The sequence below is a fragment of the Alosa sapidissima genome, chromosome 8 (genome assembly GCF_018492685.1).
Source record: "Alosa sapidissima isolate fAloSap1 chromosome 8, fAloSap1.pri, whole genome shotgun sequence".
NCBI lineage: Eukaryota > Metazoa > Chordata > Actinopteri > Clupeiformes > Clupeidae > Alosa > Alosa sapidissima.
The window spans coordinates 8,571,222-8,589,211 of record NC_055964.1 but is presented as its reverse complement, the minus strand read 5'-3'; the positions used below and the strand labels follow the sequence as shown (position 1 = coordinate 8,589,211).

Below are 17,990 nucleotides of genomic sequence, written 5' to 3'. Positions count from 1 at the left end.
AATTATGTCTCTTTTTTACCTGTTTCAACCCTATTTTCACTGTAATTAACACCATACATTTCGCATAAATCATTGGCTATGTTGAATAGAGTTCACAAAACAGTTATTTTCAACAGTATGATTGTATGTCAAGACTATGATTGTATGTCAACCAATTAGAGATAAGATCAATAACCAATCAGTTTCACCAAATAGACATACTCCATTGCTGAAAGATAGCGAAAACATAACAGAATCACAGATGAGACCTCGAACAACATTTAATTCATTTACATATACAAAACATATTAGATCTCACCCCCACAATTTCCTCATCAAAATCTGCAACTAGTCTACTAGACCCTATTCCTACTCACCTTCTTAAGACTGCACTCCCCTTCCTGGATAATGTTTTGCTCTAGATTATAAATAATTCAATGCTATCAGGGCATGTACCGCAGTCGTTTAAGACATCTGTTATTAAGCCCTCCCTCAAAAAACCTAGCCTTGTAGCAATGCTGGTCCTCCTGGACCTCAGCGCTCCCTTTGACACCAGACCATGACATACTACTTAGGCTTGATGATACACAGATGATATGCAGATGATACACAACTATAACTCTCCATAAAACCTGATGAATTAACCCCGTTAGCCAAACTTGACACATGTATAAGAGATATAAAGACATGGATAACGAATCATTTCCTGCTTTTGAACTCAGATAAAACAGAAGTCATGGTTTTAGGTTCTAAAAAGATGATCCACATCACAGGCTATATAGTGATCTTCCACTGACCTCATCCACAAGTGTTAAAAACCTAGGAGTTATAATTGACAAGGACCTAGCACTAAATAATCACATAAAACAGATCGCCAAAACGTCATTTTACCATTTAAGGAACATTTCCAAGATAAGGAAGTCCTTATCCTTACCAAATGCTGAGAAATTAATCCATGCTTTTGTCACCTCAAGGATAGACTATTGCAATGCTCTATACGCTGGCTGTAATAATACCTGTCTAAACAGCTTATACAAAATGCAGCTGCTCACACACACAAAAAATATGAACATATTATTTCCCCCATCCTAGCATCTTTACACTGGCTACCTGTAAAAAGTTATTGACTTCAAAATATTACTTAAATTTCTTGGTTGGTTGCCTGCATTGAAAGAGGACACCTCATGAAGACGCTCTTTTGTCTGCTTCTGACAGAAGAAGCATTTATGCTGGCAGCTGCTGCTGAACAAGTGTACAAAGTCCCTGATGCAGTTGCAGGTGTTGCTGCAGGTTCAGAAGATGGTCTACCACGTCTTTTCTGAAGCCACTGAGTCGTGCCTGCTTAACATGATTCTTAGCATGCTGCAGATGCTCACTGTTACAGGTGGATTTGTAGCAGTTCCTGTGCCAAACTGCTTTGTTCTGTTGTAATATAACTGCACTGTAACGTTGTAATCGTTCTGTGATCTGTGATCACCATCTCCATACTCTCTCATGGACAAAAACAAGAAATTTGGCATATGTCATAGGGTCATTCACCAGTCCACACATATCTGGCACTGGATACATAGCCCAAAATCTGTTTATTTTGCTGTAGAGAATATGTGTGCCATCACCTGACTAACAGAAAGACACACCTCAGAATATAACCTAACTAGACTGTGCCACCATGAACTATGAAAATGTGCTTGTTCAAATGTAGAAGGCTAGAAGGTCACTAATATCACCAACCATGAAGAACAGAGCACTATGTGTTATTCGATATTCTAAATTCTGCCAGCTATCAACAGCCAACTGTCACTGCTAGTGTCTCTCTTTCTCTAAGTTCTCTCTCTTACACACACACTCACCTGTCTGTTTGTCTGATCCTTTTACCCTTTCTTTTCTTCACACTTACATAGGCTACGGAAGGCTTTACAGACTTCAGCTGGTACTAGCTATGTAAAAGTCTATTAATCTGCATTTTGCACTTCTCTCTGCACTTTGTGCTCTGAATGGGTGTAGAAAAGAACTGGCAGAACAGGCTAGGCCTACACTCAAGCACACAAATAGGCATGAATTGATAGTATTGATATTGAAGTATTATTTTTTAAGCGGACAATTTTGAGCATTTTAGGCACAATGTCTTGTTAAAGAGATCAATCATCAGCCTAAAAATGTTTTATAATGTTGTATTGTTTATGTGGTCCATTTTTGCACACTACCTTGTAGAATATCTTTGCTTTTTGGCACCAAACCCTATGCTATAATCCCAGCAATGTGAGGTTTATGGACAAAACACCAAATTAGACCTTTTCTGAATTTGACCTTTGATTTGGGTCCTTCAAAACCTTCAAAGAAAAGGAGACATGTTTTTTTTTTACTCTTAAGAACCCCTAGAACAAAGATATAATACTCTCCAAAAATTAACATGCGAATCCCACAAGCCCCCAAATTACACATAGGCCCCCCTATGCAAGTCAGTCAGGTTAAGCTGCTGGAAAGACCTATAGGCTACTTAGGCTTCTTAAAAACCAAAACAAACAGCCATGAATGAGACTGGAGAGAGAGGGCCATCGGATCAAGTGGAAATGTGAGGGCGAGACCGGCATAGATAGGCCTAGATACCGCATTGGGCTCCAGAACGTACGTAAATAGCGACGTTATTTTGGTGGGGGCAGCAATCACTGGAGTAGCCCACTGGCAGCACTGGAGGCCAATGGAGGAGCACGTGACTCTGACTGGAAATCAGACAGGTGATTGCCTGCAAATGTTGCCCACAGACAATAAAGGTACTCCCCCCACCAATATGGCGGCCGCGTTTACGATGCCACTTAGACAATTTCTCTGATGGCACCTAGAACTCGACAGTCAATGCGGTATCTAGCTTTCTATATGGTTGGTAGACCTACACACATCCAAATAGTGTAGTTTCAAGTGGTGGCCACATGGAGGCAAGAAATGCCTCTGTGACAAAAGTGGTGCAACACTTTTAACGGCCCCCCTTTATCTGACGTGAAAACGAGTGATTCCGTTAACCTCTCAACATGTCGGGCGGTAGAAAGCCCCGCTCGGTCGCGAACCCATTGGAATCGGCTATAACTACACCAAGCGAACGAATTTTGAAACAATGTCACAATTTGTATATCGACAACGACAACGGTAAAGACTTATTGCTATATTTCTAACACGATTGGCCCAGGCTACACAGAACCGTGGTCTGTTATGCAACAAAGTAGCGAGCTCCACAACGAAGAAGTTAGAGTAAGGTTATATACGATACCCATTTACTGTAAACGTGTGTGGAAACAAATATTGTAACCGGTTTCACTGGCTAATGCTACTGTACCCAGAAGTAACGTTACTGTTGTGATTGGCAGGTTTATTCATAACAACACCTTGTGCATTAGTTCTGAAACAGCCATATTCATTGAATAATAGCCTAAGAGATAACGTAGGCTATAGGTGGTAGCCATGTTCAAAGGTTCTAATGGAGGAAACAAGCATAGGCCTACAAGACCAACTTTCTATGTCTTGTGTCACTTTCCAACGTTGCTTCTTATCATCAAGATTAAGACTTGTTTTCTGCGTCTGAATGCTGTACCTCTCCATTCAGTTGCTTTTATGTAGCCTACCCGCCCAATGTCATTTGTGCGACAGCAAAGTTTCATGATGTCATCCTCTCAGTTTATCCAACAAATCCCACAGCTGTTTACCAACCGGTCTGATGAAGCCTCAGTCAGGATTAGGCCTAGCCTTAAACTGCAACCAAACAAGATTTATCTTATACTAAACAGATGTTGCTTTTTTTGCTTAGGGATTTCAAACACTTAAGGAATACCCTCATTTGGTGAGGCAAACCTTTTTTGTAAATCAGAGTTCATTGTCTTCTGACATGTGTCCCAGAAGTCCCCACTTAGTTTCAGATGATGGTGTGCTAAAACAGTCAGTTTTAAACTAATCCAAAGTTTTCAAACTGTACCACTCTTCAAAGACCCAATATTCACTTACACTCATATCTCGACTCGAACCCTGTGAAAGCACAGTGTTAAAGTGATGTACAGTATTCAAGTGGCTGTATCAAGGCTGCATAATTCGTTTTTGTACAGCATAACAATTACCACCCTTGATGTGTTAATTGTAATGGTGGATGATTTGTTTTGTTTTGTGTAATGCAGCAGGTTAACTAACCGTATCCTCTTAAGCACATGTTGAGTGGAGCTAGGCTACTACTTGCTTAAAGAATAGGGCATTGTGACAGATTAGCTTGTTATTTGTAGTTCATTGGATCACCTTGGTCTAAGTGGAAGGACATTTCCCTTAAGCACCACTAATGCCACCACTGTAATGGAGTCCTGACTGTCTGCTCTCTAAGTATAGTGTCTTAATCAGATAGTGAAGTGGTAGACGGAAACTCTTACTGTCTAAGTCAGCTTGCGTGGGACACTGACTGACCCGACCCACTGTTCTGTCGTACCTGGTCAAGTGAACCAGCATGGCTCACAGATGGACAGATAGGAATCCTGAAACAACCGAAAACTGATTCTGCAAGTTGTTTCACAATTCTATTTCAATAATCCAAGTTGTTTCACAGTTCTATTTCAATAATCCAAGTTGTTTCACAGTTCTGTTTCAATATGCCAAGTTGTTTCACAGTTCTGTTTCAATAATCCAAGTCACATGGTGTACCTATTGGTGGAACACATTTCAAACACCTAGAATCTAACTGTTTTGTATTGACATACATGAAACAATAGACAATTACGTTGAAAGGTATTTGAGATGCTTTTCACATAGCCTTGCAACACAGTATCAGCATTTGTTTGGTTTCTGGTGTGATATGGTCACCTTTGTGTGTGTGTGTGTGTGTGTGTGTGTATGGATATATTGATGATATGTGGTGGTGTTTCTACAGGGCTGGTGAAAATTGCGACTGGTCTGGGTCTCTTGCTGCTGCCTCCACGGAAGAAAATCATAGTGATGATAATGGGGAACCATTCGGCAGGAAAGAGTTCCTTTATCAACTGGTAATAACCCTCTAAAGAATGTCTTCAGTTGCATTTAGTAGCAGGCACTTTTTATCCAAAGCGACTAACACAATTATGTCAATTCACAAGGGTTATTCTCCCAGAGCAACTCGGGGTTAAGTGCTTTTCTGAAGGGCACAACAGTGGTAGCCAGGAACTGAACCCGCAACTTTTCTGGCTACTGCACGCTAGCCCAGCTCCTTAGACACCATGCTACCACTGCCCCCACAGTGTACATCGCAGCAAGCCATAGGGAAGACCCATGACTAGGCTTGTCACCACATTTCAGTAGTAGAAGAAAGCTTAGGGATCATTTGCACGCGGTAGTGGATCTGTTACTATATTGGGGAATTTCAGAACTTGGGGTGTAATGACCCCATTGGGCTAGTGGTCCTCTTTTACCATCAACAGTTTAGCAACAGCATGATTCCCGAGGAACACCCCATGCTTGAAGAGTAAATAATATGGTAATGTAGTGATGTGCTGTATGATTTAACCTTCTATTCACTTTGTTGCTAGTAATGGAGCCGTTATTTTTTGTTGTTGTTTCATTCTGTTTAGTGACTTGCTAGTAGACAGTGTGTATATGTATGTATAACAAAGTCTAGTAGACTATCAAGAAGACATATCTAGAGTGAATGTGTTGTGAGTCAGTTGAGTATTCATGGATACTATGAGTGCTCATATAGATGTTAGTGGAAAGCTGCAAGTCTGTGGCAGTTCCCTGCTGCATGCAGATTGCTGCGTGGCTTGGAATCTGCCATGTCTGGCTTTTTCCTGCTGGAGGAGCTTCAGAATCGATGCAGGGTGATTACTCATCAGACTGTGATTTCCCCAGTGATAAAATGTATGTCTGAATGCAAATCAGTGTGTGTGTGTGTGTGCGTGTGTGTGTGTGTTTTACAGACTGAACACCTAGAGCATGCACAAGGCCGTACCTTACCTTTTGAAATTCTTCATGTTCTAGGTATGTGGAGGAGCACATTCAGAAAACAGGAGTGGCTATTGAAACGCAAGGGTTTACCTTTATAACAAGTGGACGAAAAAGAGAGTCTTTAACGGTAAGAGTTTGATAGAGGGTTTGTACCACCATGTATGATTGTCGACGTTTCAAGTCAGTTTTACACATGGGTCTGTGTTATACACCTTGTATGCTAATCATAGCACTATAAACGTGACTAGCTGAATGGAATGTGGTTTTACAACCACAAATCATCTCCATAAAATATTCAGGAGGACAGGCTTGCATTGTTCTAGTCATTACATGAAGTGCAGTCGACAAGTAATGCTGTTGTGGCAAGTGAAACGGCAAGCAACTAGTTAAAACGTGAATGGCCATGCCCAAAGCAGGTCTTAAGCTTACTGCAGCATCACCCCTTAAGGACACTTTTTATATATATTGGTAACTGCAGAGGTTATGCAGGCATTGCTTGTAAAGAGCGCATGTAACTTTACAGGTTTTTTAAGGTTTTAGGTTTTTTATGGGGAAGTAAGAGAGACAGAATAGCAAAACAAATGATGGTGTTGCTCCAGTATGTATTATATATTAGGCATAGTAGTGGCAGAAAGACAGAAGTGTGATTGTGTGTGTGAGAGAGAGAGAGAGAGAGTGTGTGTGTGTGTGATTGTGTGTGAGAGAGAGAGAGAGAGTGTGTGTGTGTGTGTGTGTGTGAGCGTGTGTGCGCGCGCACGTGCGAGTGAGCACCAGCGCTAGTGCTGATTCTGAGGGTGTGAGTAGCCGTCGACTGAGAGCCTGAGTGTGGGCTTGAGCGAGGCTGGAGAGCGGAGCTCCATCAGGAGGATGCTGCTGCTGCTCCTTCTTCCTCTCTCTCTCTCTCTCTCTCTCTTTTCTTTCTCCTTCTCTCTATTCATCCCTCTGTCTCAATCTCTGTCTGTCTTAGAAGGTGAATGAAGATGAAGATGAATTAGAGGGAAGGACCTGGAGTCGACGGATTATCTGCTATATACAGGAAGGGCTTAGAGTCGACGCCTGGCGGAACTGTGAGCCGCAGAAAAGCCCCTGGCAGAGAGAGAGAGAGTGTCGCTTCGACTACAGGAGAGAGGGAGAGGAGCAGAGTGAGAGAGAGATGGAGAGACAGAGCAGACGCTCCATTTATTAGGGCCTGCTTGTCTTATCGGCTGTTAGCAATTTCTCTCTCTACGTTGCTTATAATCCTTTTTGTCCTCTCTCCCTCTCTGTTATTTTCTGTTTGCGTGAAGCTTTTGGGCTTGTCTCTCATGCGTCTCTTTCTTCTTTCTCCTTACAGGGCAATGCAACACTACACCTCTACCCCCATTTCCGACCCCTGCTGGAGTTTAAAGGTAGGGATTCATGTGATCATTTTGGGACATGGTTTCAGGGCTAGTCCTTGGTTCCCAGGCTCTCTGTGTGTCTCTCTGGGGCACTTGTAGATTCCGAGGTGGCTTTCTCAGTGCCTTGCTCAGCTGGCTATCTTGTACTTTGCATGGAGGCAAATGATTTAACATAGACAGTTTTTTGGATGTGTGCATAAACGTAAAAAACGAGATTTTCACGTTATGTGGAAATATGCTTCAGAGAGGGACCTTCGTTCAGAGCACAATATCCATATCCCTATATCTGCTTAGATGATTCCAAATAAAGATTTGTGTGTTTGTCATAGTCCCCTGTGCTTCAGCTTGATGTTGAGGTGTTTGTCATGACGAATATCTCTGAGTCATAGCCTGTGGTATACAATTGCGCTCATATTGCTTAACAGTAGCACCGCACTGCCTTTCCCTGTCCTGGTTTATGTTGTGTCCGCGGCATTGAGAGGGTTCGGTTGCATAGGCACCCTGGGACTCCACGAGCAGATGGGTGGTGGTGACACGCCCGTCATAGCCAAGAAGGTCAGGGGCGCGGGCGCCGTGCCACATCTGGGCCGGCTGCGGCGCGCAAGGTGTGTCTGCGTCACGGCGGGTGTGAGACCGTCCGAGTCCGACTGTGTGTGTGGCCAAAGCTGCAGTCGTGGCGTGTGTGCGTCGGGTTGATGTGTAGGCTGACATGCCGTGCGTATGGATTGTCTCGGCGCAGTGAGGGAGTGAGTCATGCTCCCATTGACAGCAGTGCAGTTCAGTCGGGGGGGGGGGGAGGAGAGAGAGCGAGCGAGAGCGAGCGAGCTCCGTCGGCAGAAATGTCACATCCATTAGAGGGGGCCGTCTTAAAGACCTCCGCGCCACTGCTGCAGCAACATGGACGGAAAGGGCAGGACAGGAGATGTCTCGGATATTGATACACACACAGACACACACGCATATTCGTCCACGCAGGTACATTCTCTCACTCTCTGCCCCCCCCCCCCCCCACACACACACACACACACACACACACACACACACACATACATACATACACACCTAGCTGCACGTCTCTCTTGTCTCTGCCTGAGGGTGACTCATCACTATCTTCGGTTTCAAATGACCCGCTATATGAAGCGCATTTGATGCCGTCGTCACTGGTTATTTTGGGTTGCCGGCAAACGGGTGCTCTCGATTCTCCTGCAACTGATGGATTGTTGGGGCGTGTTTCTGGCAGGAGGCTTGGTGATGCGACAAGCGTGCATTGCGTGCGTGCGTTGCGTGCGTGCATGCGTGGGTGGGCGAGCACACCCTCTTGCGCTGGTGCATGGGACACTATGGATGACGCATAGTTTCAGGGTGTGGCCGGGCCGAAGTTCAGGGTTGCGTCCAGGATCCGTCAAGCCAAGGCACCATCACTCCATGACTCCCGTCCTGATTTGGGAGATGCTGCCCGTCTCGTCGGCTGGCCCTTGGCCTTTTCCACGGGGCACTGGATACACCCCCGCCACTCATCTCCAGTCACCCAAGCCGGGGCAGTCAGTGCCAGCGAGGGACGAGGATCGCTCTTAATTACCTTTTCACCTTTCAGATGGCTTACTGGCTTGGTGGCGATCATAGAATCCCACGCACACGGTTTAGCATGCGCTGGCTTTCCATCCTGTCTGGCTAAATCTATCTGGCAGGCTATTTTAATATGCACTGGAATAAGCTGCAGGGGGAACAAAACTGACCCTGGTCAGATCCCCACACCCCATGTCTGCAGTGGACAAGCTGTGCCGGTCAAACCCTTAGCAAGGGTTTGCAATATAAACGCGGCCTTGCGCTAAGTCAGAATGGTTGGGTTTGTTTTTGGCTGTCAGTGTTTTGCAGGCTGGTCTGTTGCATTGGTGGGCATGCTGCGTACCTGATAGCGACGGCTAGGATGTCAGACGGCGGGCACGGGAAGAGAGATTGATGGACTGGCATGGGAGATGTGTCGTTGGAGAGTGGCGCGGCGTGAATGCCAATGAGATCGGAGTGCATGAAAGCACAAGGAATCGGTTTGTGCCGGGTCTTTGAACACCTGCCTCCGTGTGATGAAAGAGTTGCAGTGTCACCTCATCTTCCCGCATGCCCACCCCCGGTGCTCCCGAGACCCCCACCACCACCAGCAGCACCACCTACAGAAGACCCTTGTTGCCGTTTGATGGGAGGGTTTTGGGGGGGTTGGGGTGGAAACACTTTGCTTAGTGTTTTCAGTTGACCGCTTGTCCACAGCCTGTTTTGAATGGCTGGGGATTGGTTTAGAAGTCGGGGGGTAAGTTTGCAGTGCGTTGCTTCACAGTCGTTCTTCACTGGCTAGCTTTATGTGTGTCCGTCCTAAAGCTGCCAGTTGAAGAGCTGTTGTGGGTGACCATGACAACGGACAACGTTCGACGGGGGTTTTGCGCGAGGAGCAGTGGACGTCTGCTGAGGCATGAGGGACTCGGGAGAAGTCTTGGGGTTGCAGCTTTTAGGAAGGAGACTCGAACCAACAGCCTTTTCACAACGACCGATTCTGTGTGTGTATGTGTCCCGTAAGGTGTTTCTTGTGAAACAATGATTGTGTTGTGCAATTAAAGATTGTTGCATTGATTACGGACTTCCTCAAGTGCAGTGATCAGCCCAATCGGGACTGGTATGCACAAGGCAGATGCTGGGGGAGAAGACTGCATCAATTCCTCTGCTTAATAAGTGATTAATCAGTCAGTGCTTTGCAGCCTTATGAGGGAGCACCTTTATGTATGGACCTAGTTCTGTATTTTAGGTGTCACGGATTACCTCTCGGCCGAAATCTCCACCTCCAAGCAGAAGAAGTTTAGTCTGGTCACTTTCGTGGACACTCCCGGCCTGGTGGACGGAGACATGATCTATCCTTTCGACGTCAACAATGCCATCACATCGTTTGGTAAGAGACTGCTTAAAGTTTCAACTTAGTTTGACTTATATTTTATATATTTATTAAAAAATTACATATTTTTAATCTTTTATACAGTACACATTTGGTATCCATTTTATATGCTCCTCTAATAAAATAATTAGGGTGAAGATTCAGTAAAGTGATACCCCTAATGTAAAAAAAAGATTTTCAACTGTCCCAAGAAGTAGGTCTGCAATTTATCATGTAGAGTTTGGTTTGGTGCAGTGGTCTGAGCTATTAAGGGTGTGTGTGTGTGTGTGTGTGTGTGTGTGTGTGTGTGTGTGTGTGTGTGTGTGTGTGTGTGTGTGTGTGTGTGTGTGTGTGTGTGTGTGTGTGTGTGTGTGTGTGTGTGTGTGTGTGTGTGTGTATGTTTCACAACCAGGGCAACAGGCGGACTTGATCTTCGTGTTTTTTGATCCCATGGGGCAGGCGCTGTGCAAGCGAACGCTCAACATCGTGGAGAAGCTGAGTGAGACGTCCGCAGACAAGCTGCGCTTTTACCTCAGCAAGGCGGACGAGGCCGGCAAAGAGACGGACAGACAGGTGCGCAGTCCTCTCCTTCTCATGCTTGTTATAATCATAATGCATGACAGTTTTATTTGTTAAAAGCGTTTTAATGACAACATCCACTCAATTTTCTTATCTTTGCTCATTTAGCCCTATCAGGACTTATTTATATTAAGCTATACTCAGCCTCAGCTCGACTAATATACACTCCAGTTATTTATCCATAATGAGTAGCAATATATAACGTGTAATGTGCATGAAATCAGATTCCATTACAGTAACTACAATACACAGTAACTACAGTAACACAATACAACAGTTAATGCTTGTTTTATGAAAGTCATGGGAATCCAGCTTTCAAGGAAAGCAATGTGCATTGACACTTCAAACTAAACTATGAGTAGTTGCATGTGTACCTTTTTAAGTAGAACATAAGCTTTACTCACAAGAATCCATTGTTAGTCTGAACCCCAAAGTTGTATTCCATTTTATCATCCTACTGGATCATCCAAACATGCATGCGTCTGTTCATCTGTCAGCCAGCCTATCTATCATTCCTCGGTTTATCCATCTTTGTCTTTCCACAGAGAGTGATGATGCAGATCGTTCAGGAGCTGTGTCGCCGCCCGGGACTCAATAAGTGTGGCTTTGAGATGCCCACCATCTTTATCCCCAATCCCCAGAAGGTGAGCCAGCAACAGGAAATACCTGCTCTGTCTACAGCCCTCTGTCAATAGTAACAGCCATCGGTTTACACATGTAACTTGTAATAAGGGAATCGTTCACCGAGCATAGCCATAAAGCATGGCCATAGCGGGTTGCTACCGAGAGAACCAGCAATCAAGTCGACCCGAAGACATCTTCCGAGAATCGTGAAACATTACCTTGTCAGTAAATAGAGCACTTTGGAGATAGTTTTTGCCTGTTGATAGTCCTTTGCCTCCACAACAAAAGCATTTTCATTGTGTACAGGGTGAACAAGCCATGAGAAGTGGCCTATTTCTGTAACTGTAACTGAAGTACTTTAACTAAAGAACTGTACACTACATTTAGAGCACCAGAACATCGTTTGACCACATTATATCTTAGCAAATAGTCACACTGAATTGATAAAATCCCTGACATTCAGTGGTTAAATTAGGATTTGTTATGTAGCGGGGTTGTCTCAACTGAAGTCGTTTCCTTGTAGCTCCCCTGTAGTTTCCTAGTGATTTGCTCCACTTTTCAAGTACCTCTGAAACTTCCAAATTGAAGGGAAATGTACATTTATGAACATAGATCAGCCTATCTAACTAACATTGGCAATTGAAGTCATATAAATCTTAATAAAGTAAAATTAAATGAAGCCTTGTGTACGTCAAGGTGAACCAAACACGTTAAACATTATAGCCATGAAATGGTCAGACTATGCTATATTCTGTTATTGGGTTTAGGACTACCTCATTCTGCCATCTGACAAGTGGCTGACGTAGCTTCAACCTACTGACAGAAAAAAAGAAAACTCTGTTTGCAATTTCCTGTCTTATTAGTATGTAGGGATGTAATGATTACCGGTATAATGATAAACCGCGATAAAAATGTTGACGATAACAATTACCGTTTTCATTTCAAATATCATAATTATAGCAGTTGATTACCACGGTGTGGACACCGTGTGTTTAATCCTTCCCAGCTTCATCCAAGCCTGCTTTTGACACAATGAAAAAAAATGGTACCCTACTGATTCTGTTGTCTAATTGATGGATTTAACTTCGATTCGGATTAGGTTACACCTGACTTTAAAAGGCGGAACATTTTCACCGTAAAACGTGTACTGTATTATGTAGCCACTCTGCGTCTTTTTATACCGCGATAATACCGAAAACCCTGATAATTTTGGTCACTATAAGCGTGATGTTTAATTTTCATACCGTTACATCCCTATTAGTATGTTCTTTGCAGTGAAAATGTGTTTTACTTTAAATTAAGAACAAGAAAAGTGTAGTGAGGATATGTGCAAAAAGGACTGGCGCCTGCTAAGTATGTGCAGGGGCTCAGCATCAGACACCTTCAAAATGTAGGCTTGTGTGTCAGGCCTGACCCCTGGTATTCACTGACTTCTTCAAATCTGATTCAATGGGGTCAATGAGTATGTTTACATGGACATTAATATTAACCCGATTAAGACAGTATTCCAAATAAGACGCTGCCATGTAAACAGTATTTCCTGATTGCCTTATTCTGAATAAGGGCATAGTCTAAATAAGCAATTATCTAATTGATTCTTCTCTAGCTAACAATTATTCCATAACATGTCAATGTTATTTTGAAAGACACATATACTGCATGTGTGATTCTGTTTTTACCAGATATATCACTCAACACCCCACTGGTGGCCTGCATTTAATAATACATGTGTCTGTATATAGACAGTACAGGGTTTGGAGGGGAGCATTAGCGGTTTTGTGTTTCAGGTTTAGGATGAATCAGTCGGTACAAGCGGGCATCCAGAGACGCACTGCACCTGCAGGCTGCTGGATTCAGACAAGGGGTGGTGATTGGCTGCGTCCATCAGTGACACATGCAGGCATGGCTAATCCTTGGACCATCCTGCAGTGCTGGGTCAGGTTGAGGGACAACCCAGCTTTCCGTTGTTGTTTCGTTTTTTTTTTTTTTCTTTCTTTTAGAAAAGACAAGTTGTCTTTTTGTTTTTTCATATTGACATTGTGTTCACAACAAGCAAAGAAAGCATATTATGCAAAAGACGATAAAACAGTGGAAATGTTCCAAGGTTGCCCGTTACTTGAAGAATGCTTGAGATTTCAGTTTTGCCTCGGTATATCTAGTGTCTGTGTTTATTGACAAGCATTTGCTGGCCTCTTTTATGTGTCTGCATTTCCAAACTTTTGCACAGATAAGAATCATCGTGTTGTTTATGAAATATTTTGACATTTTAGATCATCAAATCTAAAATATTATTTCGATCAGATATTGTTTGAAGAACTTCAACTACAAACAGCTAGAGCACATGGTTAAAATATGTAGAGAAATATGTCAGGGGAGGTAACCTACTTGCACACAGCCCTCTTGATCTCTTGATCATCATTGTCAGTTTTAAATAATTTCCCTTTGAAATTAAGAACAAACCAACAAAGTTAGTAACATATGTGTTTTAAAATGAATGTGTTTTGGTGAAGCCCATCTGAAACCCATCTGACGAGTGAGTCTCCCAAGCAAAGGAAACTAGTCCTGAGTGCCTGAGGAGGATTCCTACTCATATTCACAAGCTTCACATTGCTGTTCATTTGCAGAGCAGATGTAATCTAATATTCCATGCAGCGGCTCTTTGAGAAACCAAATTGAATTTAAATTATGCACTTTGTTGATACCCTGCCTTTCCAGCAGACTGACGCATAGAACAGTGTGAGCTACTGTGTATATGCAGGTCGCTAAGCTCTGCGCTCGCCCCTGTTTTTTTTTTCCTTTCAGCCGAGCAGGTGCATCAATCAGATTGATGAGGTGTGTCAGACCATAGAGAAGACCATCAACCAAGCCGTCCAGAAGACCCTTGACCAGCTCGAGAAGGACTGCGACCTCATATGCAGTACAATCACCAACAAACTGGCAGATGACAGGTGCAGTAGGCGCAGAGTCACATGTTTACCTGCAATCACCTGACTCAGCTTTGGCTGGTAACGTCAATACTTACTGTCTAGTGTGCTGGTCTTGCTGCCTGCTCTCACAGCTGTCAGCTTTAATATGAAATTGCACTGAAGATCCTTCCCTTTGTACTTTGACTAAAATAAAATGCTTGTGTCCCAGATGACTGCAGTTTAGCAAACTTTATTCTACTCGCTCTTTTCCATCAATTACAGCCAAGCAATTTTCTGCCTTACTGCTCATGTATTGATTGTTAGTCACTTTGTGTGGCCCGTATAAAGGCCATAGCCTGCATATAATTAATAATGTTCTCAAGTTGCCGAGCAGCAGCAGATGCTAAATTTCACCCCTCAGTGAAAGTTTTTACTGTATATGAGTTGTATCTTTTTGATTTGTCCCTCCACACGGACGCTCAACACCGCATGTTTGTGCTGCCGCTGCAGAGAGAACGTGAGGTACAACAACAGCTCCAGGTTCCACTCCTTCATGTGCGGTCTGATGGGTCTCCTGCTGCCCGCCCTCTTCATCCTCAGCTTCGTGGTCAACACCTTCACCAGGGAGGAGCTGGACAGCCTGGTGGGAGAGGGGTTTGCGACCGCCCTCTTCCTCTCGACAGTATGTCACTTCCTGTGTTCTTCACTCCCGATGTTGAGTCGCTGACCGTAGGCTACTTCACTGTGCGTCACCCCAACAAACAAATGTCAGCTAATGCCAATAGAATGCAATACCCAACAGCTGCCGGATGTTGTGTCATTGTGGTAGGATGTTATGGGTCATTCCAGGCAACCCGTAACCTGTGTTTTCACAGTCTTCTACCCGTGAAAGTGGCCTGGCATGGCAGTCAAACCCGTAACATACTACCCGTGAACTCGTACCAGATCGTTGTACTCGTAGTTACCGTTTTTGACGTCACACACACATAAACAGCCGCCCCCCCCCCCCCCCCCCCAACAGCCACTCTATGTGTTCTATGTTTGGAATGTTGGAAGCAATGCCAGAGTTGCGAGGAACAGTGTCCAGTGTCGAGGAGTCTTAGTAGCTGGGTTTTCAATCAGCTTGTTAGCATATTGTAAGTGCATTTATGAACATTTGGCTAAAAAAAAGGCACTTGTGCATGCGATTCCATCTGCTGTCTCTTTAACTAAGGGAGGAGTTGTGAACAGCTGTTGGATAAGCATAAGATAGGTAAGGTAACACGTAAGAATTCATTGGATGCAAATGTATGCAAATAAACTCATTTCCATCAACCTTAGTCTCATTATACTCACTACAAATTGAGAGTATATCCACCTCCCTCTAGCCGATGGACTTCTAATTTGCATTAGATTAAATCCCAATTTCAAGTGTTTCCAGTCCGAATTTCTTATTTGAATCGTCAACATGCGCATTAAGAAGTTGAATGGAAACCCAGATTGATGTTACTTTAGATCATCACTGCTTCACATTTTGAACACACCTGTTCTCTGCTCGTAAAGTCAATGTTTGGTGTCAACATGGCTCTATCTGTCTCTCCACAGGGAATCATGGCTCTATTGTGGGACTGGATACCAGAGGATGGGCAAATATTATTTGTAATCTTACTTGGAGTGTTCAGCTACTTCCTCCTATTCCTTGCCAAGTATTTTGGCCGGTAAGTAAAAATAGTCAGAGATGAGGCCACCTTCTGCTTAAACATGCAGCGAGCCCTGATGACATTTTGCGTGTGATTGATTGCTGACCTGTGCTCTTTAGCCAGGGGAGCAAGACTCTCACCAAAAAGGAGAAGAAGACCCTGGCAGAGTATAGTGAGTTTGTCCGAGAGATAGTCAAAGCCAAAAAGGTAAGAGAAAACTGGAAGGGGAAATTAAAGCTGTAAAACTGGAGTTATATGATATGACATGTTAATTTAATTTTTCATGTGAATTAACATTCTCTCTCTCTCTCTCTCTCTCTTTCTCTTTCTCTCTCTCATACACAAAACAGCAGAGACTGTACGAGGAGTTCCTCCAAGAGTGTGCTGCGGAATATGACTTCTGATCTTAAGCTTCAGTGTGTGTGGTCATTGATGTGGCAATTTATCGGTGGGCATTTCACACTCCAAAAACAAACCAGCAAGCAAAAAGTGGAGAGGACTTGAAGTATGCAGAAAACAAACAATTATCTCAGCCAATGCAGTATCCACATACGTGACATGTACTGTGTACTGTCATTAAGCCAAAAGCACATGGGAATTATCCCTCCTCACATTACACACTCTTAATTCTCTACCTATACTATATTTATATTTATATTTAATCTATGAGGTTGTGGTCACTCCATAGGTTTAAGTCCCTCACCCAAGCCAGAGACTAGATCTGGCTCTAACCCCCCCCCCCCAGTGCCTTTCTTTGCATAATGTGAATGAATAAGCAAATGTGATTGTACATACAATAGGACCTCACAGAGTTTGAGTTTTAGAATCTGCCATTTTCTGAGATTCTGTATGTTTTTTTTATGTATTTAAATCTGAAAGTGCGCACAGGACTGTTTACATAAGATGAAGCCGCAATGTTTATTTTTTTTCTCCCTCAATAACCTTTAACTGCCTTTTTTCTAGTTGAGGTGCATTCATGGTCTCTTTTGTTGTTTGTTTTATTTGATTGTGTGTGTGTGTGTGTGTCTGTGTGCATTTTTGAGTGTGTGTAGGTGTGTGTGTGTGAAAGCATTACTGCCGTTTTGGAAACAAGTATTTTCTTTAGTCATATAGGCCTAAGGACTATAAACGTTATCAGTTCCCATCCTTATCCAGGATAGACTGATCAAAATGAAAATAATCTGTCCAAATAAATTATGCATATTGGTAACTTTCTGCTATTCTAAATGCTATTCAAATCTTGCTATGTCTGAATCATAAATGCTGATGAAACTCGTGCTATCAGTAGAAATATAATAATAATATCAGTGTTAGTTGTCAAGTATCCTCCATTTTAAAGTTTCAATATCTGTTCATTTTTACTCCATTTTCTGTTGAAGTACATATGTCTTGACCTCATACAGCATCCCAGTTCTTTTCTGTGAGTGTTTTATGCCGTTTTAAACCTGCTCCTCTATGCCATGTAGGCCTACACTTTGTTTATCGTTCTTTCACTTTACTTCAAGCTTAAGGGGTTCCTGGGGTTCTTTTGGGATACTGTTTTTAAAAAGAAATTACCTGAAGTTTCCAAATCAAACTCCTGTGAATGTTTATTTAACACTCTGTTTCTCTGCACAATTACTCAGACATCTCATTTGATCTTTGTATTGGTGCTGTTGCTGATTTTATGAAGCCCTCAGTGATTTCAGAACGTTTATAATTTCTTGAAAGGTACAAATGTGTATTTTTGATTATGATTCAGATGTATTTTATACAATATAATGTGATTTCTGTAGGTGTTTGCCAACATGTCTTCCACAACTGACTGATCTGGTGTTGTCGCTTTGTCAAAGGCTATGTTAATGTCAGACTGCTATGTAATTGTTTTGTGTATGGACTACTTGTTAATGGAATAGTAAATAAATATTTCAAATTATGTGTTCCTTCACCTGTGATAACTGAATGCGTTGTGCATGTATTACTATAATGTCCCTTTTACAGTAAGTAAAAT

At 43.0% G+C, this 17,990-nt stretch overlaps 1 protein-coding gene across 1 annotated transcript; it reads left to right on the top strand.

The window, feature by feature from the left end:
* Window positions 1-2,774: 2,774 nt before the first annotated feature.
* si:dkey-98f17.5 (uncharacterized protein LOC569123 homolog) lies at window positions 2,775-17,915 on the top strand. The gene is made up of 12 exons (XM_042101311.1): window positions 2,775-3,120; window positions 4,874-4,985; window positions 5,953-6,046; window positions 7,253-7,307; window positions 10,090-10,230; window positions 10,625-10,785; window positions 11,337-11,435; window positions 14,218-14,363; window positions 14,832-15,003; window positions 15,906-16,018; window positions 16,120-16,207; window positions 16,351-17,915. The coding sequence occupies exons 1-12, from the start codon at window positions 3,006-3,008 to the stop codon at window positions 16,402-16,404; spliced, it is 1,350 nt and encodes a 449-aa protein (XP_041957245.1). The 5' UTR covers window positions 2,775-3,005; the 3' UTR covers window positions 16,405-17,915.
* Window positions 17,916-17,990: the final 75 nt, after the last annotated feature.

What these genes read in the sequence shown, in the direction of transcription:
- si:dkey-98f17.5 (XM_042101311.1), top strand. Translation starts at nt 3,006, where the DNA reads ATGTCGGGCGGTAGAAAGCCCCGCTCGGTCGCGAACCCATTGGAATCG. An exon ending in GCAAAGAGACGGACAGACAG is followed by an intron (nt 10,786 to 11,336) that starts GTGCGCAGTCCT and finishes GTCTTTCCACAG; the next exon opens with AGAGTGATGATGCAGATCGT. An exon ending in AGATAGTCAAAGCCAAAAAG is followed by an intron (nt 16,208 to 16,350) that starts GTAAGAGAAAAC and finishes TACACAAAACAG; the next exon opens with CAGAGACTGTACGAGGAGTT.